The 17,998-nt window shown below is 40.1% G+C and overlaps 1 protein-coding gene across 1 annotated transcript in view; it reads right to left on the minus strand.

The window, feature by feature from the left end:
* The window catches only part of LOC141296349 (uncharacterized), a 43,318-nt gene extending 25,709 nt beyond the window's left edge, over nucleotides 1-17,609 (minus strand). Inside the window, exons 1-2 of the mRNA XM_073827631.1 lie at nucleotides 17,203-17,609; nucleotides 2,614-3,042 (exon numbers count right to left, since the gene is read on the minus strand). Of these exons, the coding sequence (XP_073683732.1) occupies nucleotides 2,614-3,042; nucleotides 17,203-17,609 (836 nt within the window). The remainder of the gene's footprint in view (nucleotides 1-2,613; nucleotides 3,043-17,202) is intronic.
* Between the last annotated feature and the right edge of the window lie 389 nt (nucleotides 17,610-17,998).

Raw genomic sequence — 17,998 nt, forward strand, 5'->3', positions numbered from 1 at the left:
GCATCTCTCTATTAGTGCTACTGGATCTAAGTGCTGCATTTGATACTATTGACCACAATATTCTTTTAAATAGACTTGAAAATTATGTTGTCATTAGTGGTCGTGCACTGGCTTGGTTCGAATCGTACTTATCTAACCGGCATCAATTCGTAGCAGTGAATGACGAGGTATCATATCAATCACAAGTGCAGTATGGAGTACCTCAAGGCTCAGTATTAGGGCCATTACTTTATACACTTTATATGTTACCCTTTGGAGATATCATCAGGAAACATGGTGTTAGCTTTCACTGTTATGCTGATGATACGCAGCTCTATATTTCTTCACGGCCCGGCGAAACTTACCAATTTGAAAAACTAACAAAATGCATAGTTAAAATAAAAAATTGGATGGCGAGAAATTTCTTACTGCTAAATTCTGAAAAAAACAAAACAGAGGTATTAATTATTGGACCTAAAACCTCTGCATGTAATAACCTAAAACACAGCCTAATACTCAATGACTGCTCTGTCAATTCATCGTCATCAGTCAGGGACCTAGGTGTCCTATTTGATAGCAATCTTTCCTTCGAAAGCCACATTTCTAGCATTTGCAAAACCACACTTTTTCATCTAAAAATATATCGAAATTACGACCTATGCTCACAATGTCAAATGCAGAAACGTTAATCCATATGCGTTCATGACCTCAAGGATAGATTATTGTAATGCTTTATTGGGTGGTTGTTCTGTTCGCTTAATAAATAAACTCCAGCTGGTCCAAAATGCAGCAGCTGGAGTTCTTACTAGAACCAGAAAGTATGACCATATTAGCCCGGTTCTGTCAACACTGCACTTGCTCCCTATTAAACATAGTATAGATTTTAAAATCTTGCTAAATACTTATAAAGCCCTGAATGGTTTAGCTCTTATCATATTATAGTCCCTCACGTCCGCTGCATTCTCAAAACTCCGGCAATTTGATAGTACCTAGAATATCAAAATCAACTGCGTGCGGCAGATCATCTTCACATTTGGCGCCCAAACTCTGGAACAATCTACCTAACACTGTTCGGGAGGCAGACACACTCTGTCAGTTTATATCTAGATTAAAGACACATCTCTTTAACCTGGCCTACACTTAATACATTTCATAATCCAAATCCGTTAAAGGATTGTTAGGCTCCATTAATTAGGTCAACCGGAACCAGGGACACTTCCTATAACACCTGATGCACTCATTGCATCAGAAGAAGAATGGCATCTACGCTAATATTAGTATGTACGGTGAGGTCACCGTAGCCACCTGTATCCAGATCAGACGGTCACTGCAGTCTCCCGGATCTAGTCCGTACCCATCAGCACCCAGAGATATCCTCTACAGCCCTGAATGTCAGCAGAGACCACGTCAACTAGACGAACCCTAGAGACAGATCATCAGTGAAGACCTCATCACCTAGATGGCCATCAATGCCAGACAGCGGAAACCAGATGAGTCCTCTCCAATCTGATTTTGTGGCAACTTGGAACTCTTGCATCTACATTAATATTAGTCTGTTTATTTCTTATTCCCAGGTCACCATAGCCACCAGATCCAGTCTATATACAGATCAGATGGTCACTGCAGTCCCCCGGATCCAGTCCAAAACAAGAGCAGATGGTGGATCAATACCTACAGCCGAATGTCAGCAGATACCGTGTCAACTAGATGAGCCCCAGAGACAGATCATCAGGAAAGAACTCCTACCCTAAACGGCCACCGGCACAAGGCCATGGGAACCAGATGAGTCCTCCCCAATTTGACTTTGTTGCAATATGGAACTCTTGCATTATTATTGACATTTTATTTTATTATTTTAATACTGTAAGGTTGCTTTGACACAACTTGTATTGTAAAACGCGCTGTATAAATAAAATAATAATAAAAACCCTTGTGCAGATTTTTCAACACCTTGGCTTGATATGCCTGCAGGATGGTCATGGCGTGCAGGGCAGATGCAGCTTGTCCAGAAGCCATGTAAGCCTTTGCCACGAAAGTGGATGAGAGCTTAGAGGCCCTGGATGGGAGTCTCGGGCGGTCCTGCCAGGTTGTAGCGTTTTGCGTTTAACACCTTGGATGTTGAAACATGTTGAAACACACAATCCAACTGTGTCAGCTCTTTTAGGAAATTTTGCTCTTTTAAAGGAAAATCTTCTTTTGAGATCCACTAGTGTGGTTTCATTCGACACAACGTTGAAGTGAACAACAGAGGGAACTATAAGTACAATGTTTTAATAATAGTTCACATTCTATGAGGAATGATAATTTCACAACACAGATTAAACAAATGTGACACAGAGGAACGATTTTCTTACAATCATTCTCAGAATGATTTTTTGAGCCATCGTTTAGTCTGTATTTCACACAGCAAGATGAGAAATGGCCTAGGCTGCTCCGAAACAATCACAGAATATGAGAGAGCCTATGCTTTAAAGCCAAAAACATACTGAAATGAATCATGGACATGAGTCACCATTTTATCCATCAAAGCAGAGCCCCTAATTTAAAGACACTCATTAAGACCTGAATACATGTTACAACTTTATACAAAAATCATATTTAACAGTAACTGTAATTTGCCAGATATTCTCTTACCTCAGCTGTGAGATGTAGGGCAGACACTGAAGGAAAATCAATATTTCACTTTCTTCCTCTGAACATCCTTTCAGCTCTACTGGTTTCCTCTCCGTTTGTAGTTTCAGCACTTCCAGAAGGACGGAGGTCTTTCTCTGTGAGAGATCTATGATCCAGACATCAGGAGACTGGAAAAGTGACTTTAATGCTGGAAGGAAACTCCTGCCTGTTTGAGTCTCATAGTCCTTCACATGTGAGCAAAGATTCAACAGGAAATCAATCTGATCATTATCATCATGAAAAGGGAAGGATTCATAGCTACACACAGATGACAGCAGAGTCGGAAATCTTCTTCTTGTATCTGTGTCACTTTCTACTGCAGCAGCACACAGATTCAGCAGAAATCTTACTGCAGACATCCTTCTTTTTTCATCATCAGTGTTCATAAACCTGATAATATACAATCAAGAACCAAACACTTCCTTAAATTAACACAACTTAGATTAATATATTACTTTACATCCTACACAAATAAATAATTCAACAATCAGAACCAGGGCTCAACTGAAATGCAGTGCTACATAGGATGTCATTTCTGCAGAGTCTGTGAGTATTAAGGAGGAGGTTGTTAATTTTCTTAGATGTACTCATAAAGTCTTAAAGCCTATTCACATCAAGGACAGTAACTATAAGTACAAAGTTTTAATAATAGTTCACATTCTATGAAAATAGATTTAAAAAAAAAAAGAAAAAAAAAAGTTTAGGCCGCTCCGAAACAACCACAGAATACAAGAGAGGTCATGCTTTTGTCACGTTCCCTGCAAAGAAGCCTGCACTGGCCCTTTATGTGCCCACTTAGGGCTAGCCTAAGGGCCCCCAGCTGGCTGCCAATTCAGCCTCTGAGATTTTGCTCATTGGCAAAATGTTGGTCCCTTAGTGCTTGCCCTGCACGAGCAGCCCTCACTTAGCCCACACTATTAATCTACAGCAGGGGTGCCCAACCCTGCTCCTGATCAAACACACCAGATCCAACTAACTAGGATCTGAAGGAACACTTGATAATTACAGATAGGTTTGTTTAATCAGGTTGGAACTAAACTCTGTAGGAAGGTAGATCTAAAGGAACAGGATGCACTCCTGATCTATACATATTTAGATCTGTTTCACTTTTAATACTTTAGCTACTATAACTTAAAATAAGTCTTTGGTAAAAACAGTTATTATGCATCTGAAATGGATGCAGTCACCACATAACTATTGTGTATATTGTTAAAGTACAGTAGTCAAGGGATTTCAAATCATTTATTAAATACAAAATAGAAAACATTCAATTCAGGTTAATACAGCTATATAGCCAAAAATCTTAATACACAAAAGTACCAAAAAACAAAAATCAAATTAAAAAAGCAAACAAAGCAATGCAAGATTGTAGGATTTTGTCATACGAAAAGATGTGTGATGTGAAAGTTGGTGTGCGAAAGTCTTATCTGTAGTACATCGATGTTCAAACACTGTGCATAGCTGAAGTTGGTAGGCTGATAGCAAAAGAATAATCCAAACTCTTGTAATGAGAACAAACCATACCTCTCAAAAAAAAAAACAGACTCTTCTTGCAGGAACAGTCAAAAATAGTCTAGACTAGGGGTGCCCAACCCTGTTCCTGGAGATCTACCATCCTACAAAGATCAGCTCCAACCCTAATCACACACACCTGAACCAGCTAATTAATCTTCTAGGTAGCACTTAATATTTATAGTTGAAGTTGGTAGGCTGATAGCAAAAGAATAATCCAACCTCTTGTAATGAACATACCACATCTCTTAAAAAACCAGACTCTTCCTGCAGGAACAGTCAAAAATAGTCTAGACCAGGGGTGCCCAACCCTGTTCCTGGAGATCTACCATCCTACAAAGTTCAGCTCCAACCCTATTCACACACACCTGAACCAGCTAATTAATCTTCTAGGTAGCACTTAATATTTATAGACAGCCTGGTGCGCCGCTCACAAATTTGGGTCCTATGACAAAATATGTGACCCTGGACCACAAAACCAGTCATAAGGTTAAATTTTACAAAACTGAGATGTATACATGAAAGTTCAATAAATAAGCTTTCTATTGGTATATGGTTTGTTAGGATAGGACAATATTTGACCGAGATACGTCTATTTGAAAATCTGGAATCTGAGGGTGCAAAAAAATCAAAATACTGAGAAAATCACCTTTAAATTTGTCCAAATTAAGTTCTTAACAATGCATATTACTAATCAAAAATGACATTTTGATATATTTATAGTAGGAAGTTTACAAAAAATCTTTTTGGAACATGATCTTTACTGAATTTCCTAATGATTTTTGGCATAAAAGAAAAATCAATAATTTTGACCCATACAATGTATTTTTGGCTATTGCTACAAATATACCCCAGCGACTTAAGACTGGGTTTGTGGTCCTGGGTCACATATGAGGTTGGGCCCCCCCTACCACACCAAAGCAGATCTCTGGGGGCCCCTAAAGGGTGTGGGTCCTTAGAATTGTCCTAACTTTCCCCCCCTTAGCGGCGCCCCTGTAGACAGATGTGTTGGAGCAGGGCTTGAACTAAGGTCTGTAGGTAGGTAGATCTCCAGGAACAGGTCTGGGCACCCCTGGTCTAGTCCATGGTCCCATGTTGAAAAGAACTTTAAATTCATATTTAAACTGGACCGTGATGTGGTGACCTCACCAATAAAGAGTCCTTCTAAATGCACCCACTGTGGAGCCGACCGAGGGAGGAGCCATGAAGGAGGAAGGACTGACAACTCCAGGGGCCGGCCGACGCAGAGGCGTGGATCCAACAGGTCGCGGTGGAGCTGGAGCAACAGAGCATCAAGGTGAAGCTGAATGGATCGAGGAGCCTGATGGAGCTAGAGGGATGGGGGAGCTCGGCGGAGATCCTCCAGCCATGACACAAATGGAGACTGGCAGATCCGCGGTGAGATGGTTGGCTGAGGGTGATGGAGGGGTTTGGGAACATAAGCCCTCTCTGTGCTAAACACTACTCTTGCTTCTGGCTTTGCTACTGTTCGGACGCTCTTGCTTACTGCTCTGCACTTTGCTTCCTGTTTATGTACTTTTCTTAGATTTTAACTTAAGCAGATCAGCACAGTGCTCGAACAACACATTTTTTTGGTACAAACACTTAAAACTAAAAACTTTTAGGGCATGGAATAATGCTACGAAAAAGAAGACTCTTCACCTCCCACTGCCAGCAGCTTACATTCGACATACGGGAAAACACAGCTGCCTAAATTTCAAACAGACAAGAAAGAAAATGCCTCTTGTGGAATCTACTTGCTGCATGAAGTGCCACAGACTTCTACAATGGATTGCGGTTCTTGAAACAAAGTTATTTGCTGGACTTCCAAAACACTCTATATCCTTAATATGTATTCCTCCAATCTTCAACTTGAGCAATTTAACTGATACATTTGAATAAGTGAGGGTGTTTTGTACTAATTGTTTTAAAGAAGGAGGAATGGCTTTACACAGTGTATTAAATTCTCTAAAGGAGCATTTAATCTCAAATTTCTCCATAAATTAATTATGTTGAATAAATTGACCATCTTCATCTAACAAATCTACAACATATAAAACCTTTTTATCCCATACCGCTCTTGTTTGAATGCTACTATTTATTGTAATGGTCCTGTTGTTCCACAAGGTAAAGTTGTGTGGTGTAAAATTTTGGGTGAATATCATTTTTACAATAATACAAAATTTGTTTGTGGAATTTTGAAAGCTTAATCTGCAATTTAGAAACCCCAAAGTCACATTTCAGCAAAAAATGTAACCCTCCGACTGTCTTGAATACACATTTTGGTATATGAAACCACATTGAATTAGGCTGTGTTAAATAAGTTTTATTCCATTTCAGTTTAAGTACTCCAAACGATGATCCAAATTCAGAGGCTTTCAGACCTCCATTTTTATATTCTTTAATCATTTGAGATTTTTTAACATAGTGGGTTTTGTTTTTCCATATAAAACTAAACAGAATAGAGTTCACTTTTTTATCAGTTGAGGAGAAATATAAAGAGAGTAACATGGGTAAATTAGTTAGGCCTTCTGCTTTAGTCAAGAGAATTCTGCCCATAATAGAAAGATCTCTTATAAGCCTCTGATTAAGAGATTTTTTCATACTGTCAATTCTCTCTTCTATGTTTACTAATTCTCTCGTATGTACTTCTTTAGACATTATTAAACCCAAGTATTTCACTTCAGATTTAACAGGAATGGATATTATAATTTCTTGACTGTAGGTTTATCTTTTAAAAATATTACTGTGTCATCAGAAAATCGACTAATTTGATACTCATAATCAGAAATGGTTATTCCTTTTAATTGAGGATGGTTGACAACTAAATAAGCTAACATTTGAGTGCATAATATGAACAGTTTCGGAGAAATCGGACAACCTTGTATAATTCCACGCAAAATCTCAATTCTTGGAGTCATACCTGGATTAAGAGATATATAACTATAAATGTTGTTAACCTTGCAAAACCCTTCCCAAAAACCAAACTTTTTTAAGCGTCGTAAATATAAATTCATGCTCCACCGTATCGAATGCTTTAAAAAAAATCTATAAATAAAATAAGTCTTTCTGAATGTATCAGTGATTGATAATCGATCATGTCCAGGATTAGTCTAATATGATTTTGAATGCACCTTCCCTTAATGAATGCTGATTGATACTCCTCGACAAATTTTCCAAGTAAAAGTTTAAGACGATTAGCATACACTAGGGCAAGTAATTTATAGTCTGCATATAACAGAGTTATTCGCCCGATTATCTAATGATATCAGTTGTTTTTTGGGTTTGGGTAGCAAGGTTATTATTCCTGTTTTCATAGTAGGTGATAAACTTCCTTTTTGAATGCATTCTAAAAATGCATTATATAATAATTTCCAATTTTTTTTTCAAAATTCTGTAGTCAAACCACCTATACCTGGTGACTTAACATTATTCATTTGTTTAAGAGCTACATCAATTTCCTCTAAAGTCAACTCATCCTCAATTAAGTGTTTGTGTTCCTCATTCAATTTATATATTTTATCTCTTATATTCATAAATAAAGAATCACAGTCATCTTTATTATAATTAGATTTATAAAGGTCACTTTAAAAAATTAAAATTTCATCCTGAATTACTTTTTGAACATTGGTTATAACATCATTAATTTTAAATTTAGAAATTTTCTTCTTTGTTTGTCTTTGTTTTTCAAGACCAAAAAAATTAACTTTTTTTCTCCTTTTTTAATCCACCGTTCTCTTGAACGAATATAAATTCCATTTGCTTTTTCTGAATACAATTCATCTATTTGAGATTGCAGTGACTGTTATTTTGCAAAATTTTCAGGTGTTCTTGAGAATTAACTGCCAATAAATTTATTTCCCCATCAGTTATTTTTGCTTTTGTTTTCTCCTCACTGATAAAAATTTGCCTGTATCAATTGCTATTTGTTTGACCTTAAATTTAAACCATTCCCATTTATTTAGATCAGTCATTTCTAACTTTTCAATATCCTCAATGAGAGCCAACACCTCTTGATAAAATCTATCATTCTTTAACAAGTCATTATTAAATTTCCAAATATTAGGAGAGATTTGAGGTGTCTTAATGACTGATAAGGACAGAGTAACCATACAGTGATCTGTAAGTGGGGCAGCTGAAATATTACATTCTGAGACAATTTTACACAGTTCACAAGAAATAAACCAATAATCTAATCTTGAACATTGTCCATTGCCTGAGGGGTTAAACCATGCATGCTGAATACTGTTTGGGTTAGAAACCCTCCAGTAGTCAATTACATTTACTTTTTTTACAGAAATTCAATATAATACCATTATACACAGAATGTGAACCTCTTTGAGGTCTTCTGTCAAGCCATGAATCAGAGAATATATGATAGTATACTACTAATACTTTTTTCCAATCGTTAACCAAATTACCAAGTTTCTCCAACATTTCTCTGTTAGCCACTTTGTTATTATAACCATAAATACAAAGTAATATGTAACATTTATCATGCACCATCCTCATCTGAGGATGCTGCAGCATTAGCCTATGAGCTGTGAGTTAATCTGCAGGAACGACAACATGAGAAGGCTATTCTTGAGTTAAAGTCACAAGCATGTGTGAGTAGACCGTCCTCGTTACCTCCACCTCCTTCCTCTATGGTACAAACTCCCCAATCGCAGTTAACCCCTGATTTGAATGCTCTACAAGTGAATCAAGCCCATGTTGATGTGAATACTATAACTCTGTCATCCAGAGTTAAGGCAGCTTCCTGCAGGTCAAAGCCCTCAATACTAGTCATTTGTCTACTTGGATGGGAAGCCTACAGCATTCGTCCAGTCAGTTTATGCCCCCTATTTTGCCTGCCTAAACCCTTGGGTTGATTTGGATCCTCAGTTAATGGGGCAGTCCCATACATCTAGACCTGCAGCACCACCACCAACACCTCTGTGGGCTTTGAATCCATCATTGTTTTGCCCAGTATATCCTGGATTTTGGCCACTTGTATCACATTCTTTGTATCCAAGCCATTTTATCAACAAGCCCAAGATTCCCAGGGTTTTACATCATCTCAGTGTCTACCCCTCTCACAGCAGGCTTTGCATAATCCAGCATCCGAACATCCTACTGGTCAGTTCATCTACATCTTCTGGCATGATTATTCCATCATCTGTGCCTATTACAGCTCGAACTGGAAATATGATCAACTGTCACCAGCAGGGAAGTCAGGATGTTCAGCCTTCATTCCAGTCAGTGAAGCCTAGTCTACCCTCTCTGTCTGAGATACCTATTTTGCAGCAACAGAATAATCTAATGCCACAGAATTATCCTATACCTTATGTTCCTCAGTCTTCAGTTTAACTGCCTGTTTCAAGTTCTCAAGCAGGATGTGAGCCAAGAGGCCAAGTAAGTTATCCTCCAAGATCTTCTCGAATTGAAGGCCCTTCCTTTCCCTGTTTCTGTAAAGAGGATCCTTAATGTTAGAGATTTCTCTGGAGAGTTTACTACCACCAGATGTACAAGTTCCATATCCTCCTAGACCATTTAAAGTTGGATTCAGCATGCAATTTAGTTCTGGCTTATTCTAACCATCCTCTGCCATTCAGTACAGCGTGGGCAGCCCTCCATCAGATATATATTCAGCTACATCAACTTGCTGAGATTATGAGCTGTCCCAGCCATTAAAACCGGTGATTCACAAGCTTTTAGCAGCTTAGCAGTTCGTATCCGTGCCCTGGTGGGAATGCTGCAGTCTTGGGGGACCAAGGTGAAGGATCTGCAGAGTTGGCTTGCGCTTCTCATGTACAACAGCTATTGAGTAAACTACCTCTTGGAAAAGTTGATAATTACATCAGGCATAGCAGAACGACTCTCTTCATGTCTTCAAGAGGAAGCAGACTGTCAATCAATAGTAGGACAAGTCGGTGTTGTTCGGTGGAGACATAATGACCACTATCCGAAGAAGAAGAAACTAATAAGGCAGTATCAACCAATTACAACCATTCTTCATTGAGTAAGCAGTGTTCGAGTGGAAAAGACAGGTGATTCCTCTAGTCCTATCCAAGATCAGGACCAACTGTGGTTCATACTAGAATGGGATGGGCCATCGAGGTCCAGTGCTCGGAATGAGCTCGAAATACAATGTCTGATTCTTTTTGGAACTTCCATCCCATCTCAGCTCCAGCAGGATGTAGAGCGGAAATGGTGAATGTGCTTCCATACAGGAGTGAAAAGGCCATAATTCGGTCTAAAACAAGATCCGTATGCCCTAGATTGTCTTGACCGATTGACAACGAGAGAAACTGTGAATGGTGTCTCTAGATATGTTACTAATTCGTTTGAGGCATGCACCCTTGTTCAGTGGTCCTGAAGAGGTAGTTATGTTATCCCTTAGATGCACAGAACGGCAACTAACTCATAATCCTGAACAGACCCTTATATAAAAGTGAGATCCAGAAACTGGTTGAGGCTAGTTATGTGAGGAAGTTGAGTCATGAAGAAACCTCTCAAAGCAGTGAGTCCCGACTTGTACCCCACCATCTTGTCAAGCATAATGGAAAGAATCAATTGGTGACATAATAGTGACATAGCCAGGTCTTGGCAGATCAATTTTGGACAATTTAATCAGTTAAATTGTTTGTTTTACATCATCTCTAGTCTCAGTGCTACCTGAGGTGCTGTTGCCTAGCCGACATGTTTGTACAAATGAAATAGATTGTTAAAATTATCTTAAGTTTAAAATATAGCAACATAGATTAAATGAAAGACTAATGGTAGAATCTTATACTGCTGGAATTACAGTGGTATGTACTATACATTGTAAAATTTATCTACCTAATGTGTCACATTGTAGAGACTACGGCAAACCAACTGTTCTACCTTAGTAGACAGTTATAGTAGAACCTCAAGAAGTAGTTAAAGTTGTGACAGCTCAATATGACGTCGGAATGCTGTTGCCGTTCCATCAGTGGCTGCTGCTTAAAATCCTAATCTCTGCCCCCAAACCACAAAAAACACTTCCAATAAGACAGAGAGTGGCGGCAGCATAGCTCTTCCAGCATTTTATTACCTCAACAAAACGATCTTGTGGTATATTATCATGCTCCCTCAAGTTAATATATTGTTACCATGACAAAACTAGCCTAAGTGAACCGTACATTTCCCCAACACCGGTCACAGTAAATGCTTAATTTGTTTTTTCAGAGATCACCTACTCTTCCCTGTGGATAACCTCTGATGATCTGAATTTCTGCATTTGAATTGTCAACATAGTTACTGGCAGCTCTTGACCGCATTACGTCTATATCACTTCGCCACACAATTTCAGTTATTTCAAATGTCCTTACAGCCCAAGACACCAAAATAACTAAACCCACAATGACACTGGCCAAACAAATAAACACAGTAAACAATAGAATAAAAACGACAGATTATTTCCATATTATTATTATTATTATTGTATATTTTTGCCACAAACTTATGTTTTATTATGCACAGAAAGCATACTCTATTTCTCCAACTCTCTCTCAGACGCACACACATACAGTTTAAACACTTTAGCTTACACACTAATGTTTTTAGTGCTGCTCTGGCGATTAACAACTTAAAAACTATATGACAGTTCTCACACTCGAGGTAACAACGGCGTGGTCTTGAAGAAAAGTTAGGGTTAGGGTTAGGGTTAGAACTCACAGAGGATGGCACACTCGGGGAGCGAATCTCGACCTGACGCTGAGCATTAACTGCAGAGAGAAAAATAGAGAATCTTCCGTGTGTGATCTTTGCACAGCCCGTGTGAACTCACAGAGGTTAGCACGCTCGGGGAGCAAATCTCGACCCGGCGCTGAGCATTCACAGCGGAGATAGACTGGGAATCTTCGGTGAGCGATGCTGACCTTGCACTAGGAAACTCACTGGGGATGAAGCCACACAGAGAGCAAAACTGCAAGACTGTAAAGCCAGGAGGGATTCAAACACTGGGAAAAAAGGGGGGGGGGGGTAGTCTAGGGGATGGTCTTGGGTCTCAGGCTTGGTGACCATCTTGGCCGGGGATTCAGTAACGATCTTGGCCGGGAACTCAGGCTTGACGGCCATCTTGGCCGGAAATTAGGGAACGGCGGCCTTCTCGGCCAGGATTTAGACTTGGCTGCCTTCTTGGCCGGGGTTTCGTTTTTGGCGTCCTTCTTGGCCGGGAATTCGGTTTTGGCAGCCATCTTGGCCGGGAACTTGAGAATGGCGTCCATCTTGGCTGGGGACCCAGACTTGATGGCCATCTTGGCGTAGGAGACAGGCTTGACGGCCATCTTGGCCGGGGACTCAGGGTTGGCGACCGTTTTGGGCGGAGATTCAGGGTTGGCGGCCATCTTGGCCAGGAACTCAGGATCAGCGGCCATCTTGGCTGGGAACTCAGGAATAGCAGCCATCTTGGCCGGGGATTCAGGCCTGACGCCCATCTTGGCCGGGGACTCAGGGTTGGCGGCCGTCTTGGCCAGGAACTCAGGATCAGTGGCCATCTTGGCCGGGGATTCAGGCTTGATGGCCATCTTGGCCAGGAACTCAGGAACAGCGGCCATCTTGGCCGGAAACACAGGATCAGCAGCCACCTTGGCCAGGGACTTTGGGTTGCCGGCCGTCTTGGCCGGAGATTCAAGGTTGGCGGCCATCTTGGCCGGGAACTCAGGAATGGCAGCCATCTTGGCCGGGGATTCAAGCTTGACGGCCATCTTGGCCGGGAACACAGGAACGGCGGCCTTTTTGGCCGGAGTGGATTGAACAGGTTCAAATATGACGGGAGTGAGCTTGACCAGCTCTGGACTGGCTGGAGCGGGCTTGACAGGTTCTGGAATGGATTGAACAGGCTGTGACAGGAGTAGATCCAACTGGCTCTGGAATGACAGGAGAGATTTAACTGGCTTAGAAATTACTGCAGTGGGCTTGACCGACTCCGGAACGACTGCAGTGGGCTTGGCCGGCCCTGAAATGACTGGAGCGAACTTGACTGGTTCTGGAATGACAGCAGTGGTTTGACCGGCTCGGGAGTGGCTGGAACAGGCTTGCCTGGCTCAGGAATGTCTGCAGTGAGCTTGACCGGTTCTGGAATGATTGGGGCAGATTTAACTGGCTCAGGAATGACAGCAGTGGGCCTAAGTCTCCGCCTCCCTCCTGGCAGCGTCGAGCTGCGCGGCCTGATGGATCAGCAAAATTCCCCGCTGATGAGAAACCACCTGCAGATGATCCAACCCAGCTGAGTTGGAAGGTTGGTCAGTCCATTCTGTCATGATTCACAACTAGGGAGACTCAAATGCGGGGCAAATAACAAAGTTTATTCAATTCAACACAAACAGTCCTCCCAACGCTCCTCCCTGGAGGCAAACTGTGGAAAAAACACAAAAACAATTACTTATCCAAAAAACACACGAGGAGTGGATATCCACCTGGCTCTAGCATTCACAGCAGAGACTGACTGGGAATCTTCGGGGTGCAATCTTTGCTCAGCTCGAGGAAACTCACAGAGAGTGAAGAAACACGGGGAGCGAATCTCGACCCGACATTGAGTACTCACAGTGGAGAAATATAGAGAATCTTCAGTGTGCGATCTTCACTCAGCTCGAGGGAACTCACAGAGGATGACACGCTCGGGGAGCGAATCTTGACCCGGCGTTAAGCATTAACAGCTGAGAGAAAAATAGAGAATCTTCAGTGTGCGATCATTACTCAGCTCGAGGGAACTCACAGAGGATGACGCACTCGGGGAGCGAATCTCGACCCGGCGCTGAGCATTAACAGCAGAGAGAAAAATAGAGAATCTTCAGTGTGCAATCCTTACTCAGCTCGAGGGAACTCACAGAGGATGACACACTCGGGGTGTGAATCTCGACCCGACGCTGAGCATTAATAGCAGAGAGAAAAATAGAGAATCTTCAGAGTGCTATCCTTACTCAGCTCGAGGGAACTCACAGAGGATGACGCAAAATATCATCTGATCGATGTCCTAAGGTGTGGTAACTGTAGTATAAGTGGAATAATTGACTTCGGTCTGTTGAATTCTACGAAAATAATGCACACCCGAGGTCTAACACCACCTGTGCATTATGTTCTAAGAATTCAACGGCCCATCATCAATGTAGGATTTCAGCGCGAATCAGACAATTTAAGAGAGTCTATTAGAAGTTAGAACACTTCTACAGACGTACATTCCACCAGAGGCCCGTCATAAATCTGACGTTTCATAGCCTGGCGCCAGAACGCCAGCCTGAAGCAGACCTAACTAACCAAGAACTTGCAAAATTAACACAAAGACACTTCTTCATAATCAAATCCTTCGAATAAGGAGATTGTCAAATTTGGAGCAAGTAACCAAGATTAATGGTCAAAGAGATGCACATTTTGAACATCACATGATTAAAGTCATTAGCGATATGGTTGGTTTTCTCCCACACACAGGACACAACGGAAATTCCTTCCCTAAACTTTTGACCTCCCAGCTTAGAGAACAGACCCTCACAGTATGGCACAAGAAACTGCCTATATGCATATATACATATGCACCCAAAATTATGCTTAAAGGACTCATGAGCAACTCATTTCTCTGCATAATTTCCTATTCATATATGTAACCCATACATTTGTCTATTATGTTTTAATCACTCATTGTGTATGTCCCTTTTGATAACTATTGAATAGTTTAATGGTTTATATTGATGTTTGATATGTCTGAGTTGGAAATCGCATTCTCAAAATGTTCCTGTAATTCAATTCTTTGCGAAATGTATTATTGTCTTGTTATAGAAATCATGTCCAAATTTATCTCTGCAAAGAGCGGGAATTTGGGATCACGGGACTAATAAGATAACATGGTGATTTATGGTTTGGAAGGTGGAACCAGCAGCCCACCGGAGTTCAGCCAATGTTCTAATTGGTCAAGACATCATTTTGGGAGGTGTCCAAAAGCTGAGTTTAAATACCAAGGACACCCTAAAATCTCTCTCTTATCTCTTGCAACTTTTCTTACTCCTTACAACGCTCTTCACGTGCTTCGCGCCGCCGCGTCTCGACGCCGCCTGGCCTGCCTGCCAGCCTCCTCATCTAAAGGAAACATGAGGAGATCATTCCACTTCTGTTTTTTTCTTTAATCCTTTTTTATTTCTTTCCGTTGAGAGTTTCGTGTCTAGTTAAGTTTGTGCAAGCCGCGACCGACTTAAACGTCTTCGCGGACCTGAACTTTAACAGCGCACGCACATCTCTCATATCCAGCCAACGCCCAAGAAGACATCACATTGACCGACCACCAACCAATCAGCAACCTCGGGAAAACCCTTTCTGGAACGAGCGACGAAAGGAATTCCCTTCACAGACAAAGGCAACGCAAGTAACTTCCAGGTTCTAACTGAACTGGTGCATTTGATAAAGTTTAATAACCTCTTTGAGAGACTCAATACGAGGGTTAATTAAGTGATTGATGGTTGTTCAGGTCTAAGCAATTGCACATTGCTATAACTTGGGATTTCAGATTTTCATTCCTTTAAACTCATTCTTTCCTCACTTTCTCTTTCTGCAACCTGTGTGAATGCGTGTGTTTATGTTAGTTTAGTTTGTATGTGTTAGGTTTATCCAATAAATTCATATTTTTATTAAGTATCTTGTGTTTCGTGCTTACAAGTTATTGCCTTAAACTGCTGATTTTGCTACTGTGCTAATATATAGTGTTTTCACTATATTCTGGATAGTAATATCCATTGCAGAGTTCCTGTTAAACGGCTTGAGAAAGAATCGCGGGTCGACTCTGAAACAGCCGTAAAACAGCGATTCTGTTCAAATTCCCTATTGAATCATATTCGATTCCCTTTGAGCTAAATTATAAATTATTATGTAATTAATCCCTATTTACAATCTTACATCAATTATTCCTTACATAACTTACACCTGCAAGGTTCAGCATTTTCTCAGTGTTCTAATTTTCCCATATAGGCTATATTGTTAAAGAACATTTTATGCGCCAAAGTGATTAAAATGCTGAACATGATGTGGCCTCGATGGCCTAGGACCTAAATACATTGCTGATATGCTCACTGAATATAAACCCAACAGACTACACAAATCACTAGGTCTAATCGAGTCAGTTAGCAATACCAAGGGTTGACACAAAACAAGGGGAATCTACTTTTAGCTATTATGCCACCTGCAGTTCGAATCAGCTTCCAGAAGAGATCACGAAGAGATTCACGAACATCTTCTTAAATAAATTAAGACATTTTCTTAAGATAAATTCATATCATTTCTATTAATAGTCCTAATATGTATTATATGTAGCTAGTAGTGTTACAATGCTTAAATATAACAGTAAATTTAAAATAACCCAGTAAATTCATTAAATAATTTTTACTATTTGGGATTTAAGGCAAGTCTGGGGCTAACCTAACTTTAAGAAGTTATTCATGATGGTGGAATTTGAATTCTTCTTAAATGTTGTCTTAAGAACAATTTTAAGTAAAAAGATAAGAATCTTTTTTCTTATTTTAGAAAATAAGAAGAAAATGGCAGTTAAGAAGAAATTTCTTCTTAAGAATGTTTTGTGAATCTGGCCCCAGATATGCTAAAACATCAGACACATTTAAATCTAGACTCAAAACTCATCTGTTTAGTTGTGCATTTACTGAATGATCATTGTGCTACATCCAAACTGATTGCATGTTGAGTAAATGCAATCAGTTTGAGATGTAGAGTAAACTTTAAACAGTTTTTATGGAACATCCAAGGGAAATGTAGCACAAAAACGGAGAACATAAAGATATAAGATGCTGGACGAGGAATTCAGGAACTGATAACACTGACACAAGGGTTGCACATGGGGAGTTAAACACACAAACTGAACTTAGATTTAGGTGTTGACAAAAATTAGATCAGATGTAGTGAATGGTCAGAATACATCATTCTACACATAACACTGATACAAAACAGAGCCCCTAATCTAAAAACAGTCATTTATACCTGAAAACATGTTACAACTTCATACAAAAATCATACTTCACAATAGCTGTAAGTTACTCTTACCTCAGCTGTGAGATGTAAGGCAGACATTGAAGGAAACTCAACATCTCACTCTCTTCCTCTGAACATCCTCTCAGCTCTACTGGTTTCTTCTTTGTTTGGAGTTTGAGTACTTTTTCAAGGACAGAGCTCTTTCGTTGTTTGAGATCTATGGCCCAGACATCAGGTGATTGGAAAACTGAGTGTAATGATGGAAGAAAACTCTTGCCTGTTTGAGTCTCATTGTTCTTCACATGTGAGTAAAGATCCAGCAGAAAATCACTCTGATGAAAAGCATTATACTGATCATGCTTAAAAGGGAATGTTTCATAACTGCACACAGATGAGAGAGTCGAGAATCTTCGTCCTGTATATGTGTCATGTTTTGCTGCAGCAACGCTGAGTTTAAACAGGAAGCTTACTGCGGACATCCTTTTTATTTTAGAAATTTCCCCAAACCTGATAATATACAATCAAGAACCAAACATTTAATTAATTTGAGACAACTTACATCACATAATGCAATATTTTACATCCTACACATATAGATAGTTCATCAAAAAGACACAGGGTTGTAATCCGAGTATGTCTTGAACATTGAAATGACATCCCTATAAGGGATGTCATTTCTGCAAAGGAGATTGTTAATTGTTTTTGACATACCCAGAAAGTCTTAAGGCCCATTCACACCAAGGACAATAACTATAAGTACAAAGTTTTAACAAGTATTCACATTCTATGCGAATAGGTATGTTCACATTACAGCTGTAACGATTCAGACAGGAAGAAGAGAAATGGCTTAGGCTGTTACAAAACTGAT

Source organism: Garra rufa, chromosome 1 (genome assembly GCF_049309525.1).
Source record: "Garra rufa chromosome 1, GarRuf1.0, whole genome shotgun sequence".
Taxonomy (NCBI): domain Eukaryota; kingdom Metazoa; phylum Chordata; class Actinopteri; order Cypriniformes; family Cyprinidae; genus Garra; species Garra rufa.